Below are 7,606 nucleotides of genomic sequence, written 5' to 3'. Positions count from 1 at the left end.
TGACCCTGTAATTAGTGACAGGGTATTTGAGATGGTCTGATTTGCCTTGATAAATTCTGCTGGACACTCGAAGCTAAATTTATTTTTTCTCCCCCTCCTTGTTAGTTTTCCAGCCTAATCACAATCACTTTACCCCGGATTTTTTTCCCCTTAAACAGCTATTGTGCTGTGAGCGCATGCCTTTTGTCCGGCAGTCACACTTTTGTGCTCCAGTCCCTGAAAAGGGATGTAATTCTCATCTACAGGAATATCCGGGGCAGAGAGAGTGTGAAACAGTGAGGCAAAGAAGGGAGTCTGAGTGTAACGGGGCTCAAGCACCTCCATCCCAGAAAGAAACTGGGATCTTATCTGCCATGGAGAGCTGGCACTAGAATAAATTCCAAAATGAAAAAATAACAGAGACACAGTGACAAACAATCAGGCTGTTCCTTGCAGCCTGATGTGAACAAACAGCTTAAGAGCCTTTCAGCCCAGGCAGTGATAGCAGAAAGCAAACCGCGTATTCAGCCAAGGAAGGCTCTCAAGCTGAGATAGGCAGTGAGACACCAAGCTTTCATTTCTTCCTAGGGTACAGGGAGACATTATACATCTACTGTTCTGTAGCTTTCTACTGAAGTAGTTGTCCTTGAGCCCAAGCACAAAATATGTGCTAAAAAAATTGCATCTCTTAAGATTATAGCTGAAGATGATGTCTAGGTACAGAGATATATATGTAAAAAAAAAAATAATATATGGGTGTTCGATGTGGATGCTTAAACAATCCTTGAAGAGTCTTCTCTTGTGAGTCTAGCAAGAAGTATGGAAAGGTATTTCATGTACATAGAGAAGTCCATGTGTAGACATCCTTTCAATACAACCACCTATGTAAAAAACCAAATCCCATTCATATACATCTCATTAGAGTGTAAAGATGACATGACAATGAAACACAGGTTTTCAGATTTATTTTTCAAGCAATCTTGTGTATAAGAAACAATTATCTTTCCAATAATATGCAATGAGAACTGAGAAGTCTAATCTTCATACAAAAGCTGACCAATAAATTCATTTAAGTCTAAACTTAGAAAGTGAAAAGCAGCATTGCACTGGGAAACAGAAATATATTCTGATACAAAATGTTTCAAAAATAGAGGCAGTGTTTCTTGAAGAAAACACTCTGTAGTGCTCATTCTTTTTGTGCTCCAAAGAGATTACATACTTCTTAAAAATTCCAATTTTCTTTTCATACTGCATTTCCTAGGCAGAAAAGCAAGCAAGGTGCATGCATATATACAGTGTCACAACTCCATGGTTGTGTATTTGTGGGGTAAAGGAGGGAACAGAGAATTCTCAAGTGAAATCCTGGTCTCACCAAGCACTGGACTGGAAGGGACCAGCAGATACAAGTCTAATTTTAACCCTTAGTTGTTGGCCATTAATCTACCGGGGGAAGGAGGAGGAGGCAGCAGAGCGCAGAACATTCATTGCAGGCTCCATCCTTACCCCAGCTGCACGTACCAGCCATGCAACAGACCAACAGCCTGTAAGGTCAGTGGGAAGCAAAGCAACTCAGTGGAGCCAGGATTTCATCCGATACTCAGAACATGCATGGCACTGTAACAGAATCCAACTTTGACAGTACAAAAGCATTCAGTGGTTCAGTATAAAAAGCCCTCCTCTGACAATAATACTCTGCCCTTCATTCTTCCTTCTCCCTTTGGCTCCTTTCGCCCTCCTCTTTGTTGGAGTTGCTACTTCATTACATATGCACAAAGAAAATCCAAATCCTGAGTAGCAAGACTTGGAGATCAAAACTTCAGCTATTGTTACGGCTGCTTTTCCTACCGGGCAAAGCAACACCTGGAATTCCAGCCCCTCAGGACCGTGACAATAGCACTATGCTTCTCAAGAGGTAAAAGGCTGTGCGTTTATCAGCAAAGTGCGCTTGCGAGCAAAGTTGAAAGCAGACAGCTTCCAGCATCAGTATTCATCTTTAGAAAAGGGGAGCTCCAGACGATTGCACAGGTACCAGTGCAAATGCTATCTGCCCACAGCGTTGCATCTCACAGGCCTAACTCGTGAAGTCTAAGCCATGCTTGCATTGCACAGTGGTGTAGAAATCCCTGATCAAAAGCCACAAAAGCAGCCCTAAACTGGAAGGAAACAACTGCTGTTTTGTCAGAGAGAAGCTGCGCTCAAGCTAACATTCAATTCTGGGCTGATGCGGCTAAACTGCCGCTACAGCCGGGCTGGCACATCTGTGCAGCACAGCACTTAGCATCAAATGAGCTGGTACGCTGGCAAACTTCATCAGTCTAAAGTGGCACTGTATTGAGTAGTATGGATAGGCTCCCAAATGAACGATTCAAAAGCATGATAGCAAAAGGACAGAAGTGAACTCAAAAAGTAGTGATTTAAACCTCTGAGCCTACTGCATTTCAAAGCTGCTTATACTACAGTCTATTCCCTTTGTAACAGTACTTAACCTGGACGAGGCACACAGTGTAAGTGGAAAGAGTAAACATGTCATTTGGAGCGGCTCCTAAGCACATTAACTGTGTTGTATTTCAGAATGCCCTTCCTAGCTGCGCAGCTAAACACTAATGTGCTCTCGTGACAGCACAAGGCAGCACGTAACAGCAGGTATTTCAGCGTATCGCAACCAGCTTCCACTCTGTAACAGGAAAGGGTACGGGGCAGGGGGGAAGCTTGCTTTAAACTTCCTCCCTCCTAAAATTAATTTAAATTTACAGTCATAAAGAGAGGGATTTCAAAAATATTAAGATCTAGATTTCAAATATTTAACAGCTGAACATTTTCAAGATTTAACAGGATCTTATTTGCTAGTAGTGCAGAATTTCTAAACTATTTCTTGCATATTGTTATTGTGAAAACATTCACAAATACTGTTAAAAGGAAAGGGACAACAAGACAAAATTGAAGTATCACTTTCATCTCTGTTATTCTCATAAATTATTTTTACCACATGAACAATCAAGCTTAATCAATGGAATTCATTAACCAGACTTTTCCACCATGAAAGAACCCACTAATGGATTTTTCTTTCAGCTTAAATTTGTCTCAATAATAACCCTATACACTTAGAAGATAAACTCTATTAATTAAAAAAAAAAAACCACCAAAAAAACCAAACCCTCCCGATATATTTTAGGAAACATATAAGGAAAGATGTGACTGATGCTGAAACACATACATGAAAGCATAACAGTTTTAAAAGGAAAATACCACAATTCATGCATCTGGGTATCTACAGTTCCTACATCAGTCAGGCGACCGGTTTTATGGAAGGCATCATTTGTGTGTGAAGTGGCAGGTGCTGCCTTTCTTTAGCTGGTCCAAATTGAGATTCTTAAAGTGGGGGGAACGAAACAAAGCCAAAACCCGATTCAATCCACTGCTTCCAGTTACTGTTTGATAACGCTGCGAGTACTGTACACAATGCCTTCTGCCCGAACACGTTCAAGTATTGGTCCGTAAACATTCTTTGTCAATGGTATAACCATACCTTTGGCATCTATTTCACCTGAGATAAAGGTAGGAATAAAAAGGTGTTAAGTGCTGGGTTTACCTGGCAAAGCTTTGGCAGCGGGGGCTGCAGGGCGGCCTCTGTGAGGAGAGGCCGGGGCTGCCCCGCACCGGACACAGCCGGGTCCCGCCCGCTCCAAACGGCCCAACGCAGGGCACGGCTGAGCCCTTCAGCCAAGATGGCGGCGCCTTGTGGAAAATGTATTTGAGAAAGGGCAAAATGCTGCACAGCAGTGAGGAGCGAGGAAAAAAAGTGTGAGAAACAGCCCTGTGACACCAAAGTCAGAGAAGGAGGCAGGGAGGAGGTGATCCAAGTGCCAGAGCAGAGACTCCCCTGCAGCCCATGGAGAGACCATGGTGGAGCAGGGGAAAAGTGTGAGGAGGAAGGAGCAGCAGAGAGGAAGTGTTATGGACTGACCACAGGCCCCCATTCCCCATCCCCCTGTGCTGCTCGGGGCAGAGGGAAGAGGCTGAGGAGTCAGGAATGGAGGAGTGAAGTTGAGCCTGGGAAAAAGAGGCGGGGGCGAAGGTGGTGAAAAATATTTATTTGCAATTATATAAATTTCAATTTTTATATTTTTACATATATATATATACACACGCAGATTTATCAACCTTGGCATTATGTTCTCACACAGCAGCAGTACTGTATCAAAGAACAAGGGAAAAAAGTTTGAAATAGCATACACAGCTTGAATTTGATTCATAGAGCTATGAAACTGTGATTAGGTGAAAAGCATCTAAACTTCAAAAGTTTGTTTTCTGTTTTTTTTTAAATTACAAAAAAGACAAAACCAAAAAAAAACAAACCCAAAGTTTTTGCTCATTTCAGTTAGCCAGGAGAAGAATGAAGTTTTAAAGATTAAGAGCAAGCAAGGGGAAATCACGCTATTTCCTTAAACATGGTGATGACTAGGCAGAGTCTGCCTATTTACATACACAGACAATATGATCAGGTAATATGCCCCAAGCCTCAAATTTGATCAATCTGGAAAGTAGCAATGGAAGTTACTAGGTTTGTTCAGCACAGGTATATTTTAGCCTGCTTCACTGTGGCATAATCAATTGTAATATACCATACCAAAGGTCCCCTCTACACCAGTGAAACACTGAAGATTAAACTACTAAAAATCTCTATAGATTAAGAAGTTAAGAAGAGTCACTGAAAAATCCAAACATGCAGATTAAAAATTCCTGTAAAGACAACAGGAAGAGTTTGATTAAATTAAAAAAACAAACAAACAAAAAAAACCCAAACTAAACCAAAAACTTTTATACACTTCAGAAACACTACACATCTGCTTTCTACAGGCAGGAAGATCCAGAGTGATGAAATACTGTTGCTGAAGCCTGAACAGTCACTTACCATCTAGAACCATCTTAGCAGCAATAGCCGTGGGGTATCCTACTGTTTTAGCCATCGCAGAATATCCTTTGTTATCACCATAGACAACCAGATCAATAAATTTGTCTTCCAAATGACCAGAAGGATGCCTGAGACCTATTTCATTTCTCATAACAATCATATCTCTCTCTCCAGTGCCTAAGAGAAAAGCACACAAACTATTCATTACTTGTATTTCAGTCATATCAAGATGAGGCTCCTGACGAGCACGGCACCGTGCATACACAGCATGTATATCAGGGACGTGACTTAAGATAGGGACTATTAGGGAGGACAGAATATTAAGATGAAACTAAAAACATAACAGGGAAAGAAAAGGATAAATTAGGGGAGTAGAGAACATCACAAGACATTAAAAAACCTAACATGAAGAGTTTTTAATGAAGGTGAACAAACTAATCTAATTAAGGCTGATAAGAGATATTGACTTCTTCCACTCAAAGCCATGAAAAAGAAGAATTTCTCACATACCAAAGGGCAGCTTCATCTCCATGTGCTTCGCAAGAGCGCCCACAATGGAATCTGCTGCTGGAACTGGTTCATCTCCCAATAAACCTAGCCTGGCAGAAGAAATGAGACAGATTTATATCATTACCTATCAACAGCTTAGTCTCAGTTTTGTAATTTCCAGCTTGTTCAGCATACCAGTTTAACAGTCTCAACATGGATGAAAATGGATAGAATTCAAACCTTTTTTTTTTTTTTTTACCCTTTAAAAATCACTGGAACATTTTACCATTCTACTGCCTCCAGCTGACTTTGTCCTTTTATTCTACTGCCTCCAGCTGACTTTTGTCCTTTTCCAGTTTGCTAAATACAGCTTCTTTAAGAACATGGTACTCAGCAGGCGGCTTAATTCCAACCAGTTTGCACATGAGCTCTTTCTGTATTAAAAGAAAAAAAAAAAAAATTCCTGAAGGCCTGACATCTGTTCCCACTCCTTTTCCGTCAAGGTTTCAAGAACCCACTGCTCCACTAAGCTCAGCTAATATCCAGGACTTCTTAGAAGACAGGTTATGCGTACAGGGAAAGTAAGATAGTTGGAGATTTTTAATCGCAACAAGTGAGAATAGGGGTCATCTTTTCCTAAAACACTTTGTACCCCACCACTCAGCTGCTTCCCCCTACTTTTTAGTCTTATCCCTTCCTCTGGCAGTGAAGAAAGAATATAGAAATCTGCATAAACAAAGAACACTGGGAGGATGTTAGGGTGAAAGAAGCCACCTGGAGATAGACAGAGAGTCAGGAACTTAAGGATATCTTTCAGCTGGTCTAGAAATGGAGAACATCCCTTTCAAAAGGAAGGAAACAGACTGATGAGATGAACAAGGCTCTGGCAATCCTGGGAATATTACCAAAAAGCTTTCTGAGGATTTTTGTGCATATCTGAAGGCCATTTTGTGCTATCTAGATGATAATTATTGCTTGCTTCATTCACAGCAAGACGGATAATAAACAGAGCTATGAACAAGATATGAAGCAAGCAAGAAGTGCAGAGTCTGTTTAGAAGCCCAGGTTAGCCTATCTCCTCTGCTTCCTGGGCAGAGTAGATAAGGGGAAAGTACTAAGATGTAACAACATTGCTGAGACAAGGTTTGCAGTGAGACTAATGAGTTTATAGTTATTTTCACAGATTACATGACACTGTATACTTATTCATTGAGGCTAGAAGGACTGGAAATTCTAGCCATCCTTGCAAAGAAAACTTGAAGATATCAACCCTAAAATTGAAAGGGGACAAAAATCATCTCAAAAAAATAAAAGTTATTCCCATACAGCAGCCCAAAAACTCCTGGAGTTTGCGAAGATGAGCAGTGCTGTATATTAGTCAGAGACAAGCAAGACTGGGCCTCTTCACCTTCTGCTTTCTTGGTTTTGAGAACACTCAAGACATTCTTAACCTGAAATAATGGCATCATCATCAGAATACTGTGCTCTCCTCAGACCATCACACAGCATAAGCCTGGTGTCTTTTTCCAGATTAATGCTGATAAAAGCACAAGGAAGGAAACAGGAGACAGATCTGAATTTTGTTCATCTGAGTAATAAACAAAGTTACTCTCTCAGGGGTTTGCAAAATGGAAGAAAAATTTCTCACAAGACAGACAAGCAGACCTGACAAGTAATAAGCTGTTTGTCAGTTCAGCTCTCTTTACACCACACTGAAATATGAAAATCCCCGCTTTGGCCACAGAGACAACCAAAACGTTGACTGTCAAATGTAACAGCAGCACATCATAGGAGTCATACCTCGGCTGAGATTAAGATGAAGTGAGGCATCAGTAAGCAAGACAGAAAAGCAGCATAACAGAAGACAAAAAAAATGCTTGTACAGAGTTTTAACAGAAAAAAAGATTTTAATATACTCATTTAGGCATGTTCTCTTACTTCTTGATGCCCTAAAAAATACTTTTACACTGAAAATCATGGGCCAGTACCAATATGGACACTGCAAACTCACAGCACTGAGGGCTAGATTCTGACTGACAGAAAATTTAAGACAAATCATAAAAATATTGTACGGGACCTCTGAGGGTCATCTAGCCCAACGCCCTACTTGAAGCAGGAGTACCACCCACACTCCAGTCAGCCATGGCTTTGTCTAGCCGAGTCCTGAATGCCTCCAGTGTCAGAGACTCCAGAGTCTCTCTGGGGAACCTGTTCCAGCACTGTATT

The 7,606-nt window shown here is 41.0% G+C and overlaps 1 protein-coding gene across 1 annotated transcript in view; it reads right to left on the bottom strand.

The window, feature by feature from the left end:
* Nucleotides 1-927: 927 nt before the first annotated feature.
* Nucleotides 928-7,606, bottom strand: part of AASS (aminoadipate-semialdehyde synthase) — a 30,436-nt gene continuing 23,757 nt past the window's right edge. The window contains exons 20-23 of the mRNA XM_009286802.2: nucleotides 5,700-5,814; nucleotides 5,402-5,491; nucleotides 4,892-5,068; nucleotides 928-3,523 (exon numbers count right to left, since the gene is read on the bottom strand). Of these exons, the coding sequence (XP_009285077.2) occupies nucleotides 3,405-3,523; nucleotides 4,892-5,068; nucleotides 5,402-5,491; nucleotides 5,700-5,814 (501 nt within the window). The 3' untranslated portion in view covers nucleotides 928-3,404. The remainder of the gene's footprint in view (nucleotides 3,524-4,891; nucleotides 5,069-5,401; nucleotides 5,492-5,699; nucleotides 5,815-7,606) is intronic.

The sequence above is a fragment of the Aptenodytes forsteri genome, unplaced genomic scaffold, assembly GCF_000699145.1.
Source record: "Aptenodytes forsteri isolate BGI_AS27 unplaced genomic scaffold, ASM69914v1 Scaffold166, whole genome shotgun sequence".
Classification (NCBI taxonomy): Eukaryota; Metazoa; Chordata; class Aves; order Sphenisciformes; family Spheniscidae; genus Aptenodytes; species Aptenodytes forsteri.
The sequence above is the reverse complement of the archived record's forward strand: the minus strand, read 5'-3'. Positions and strand labels throughout refer to the sequence as shown.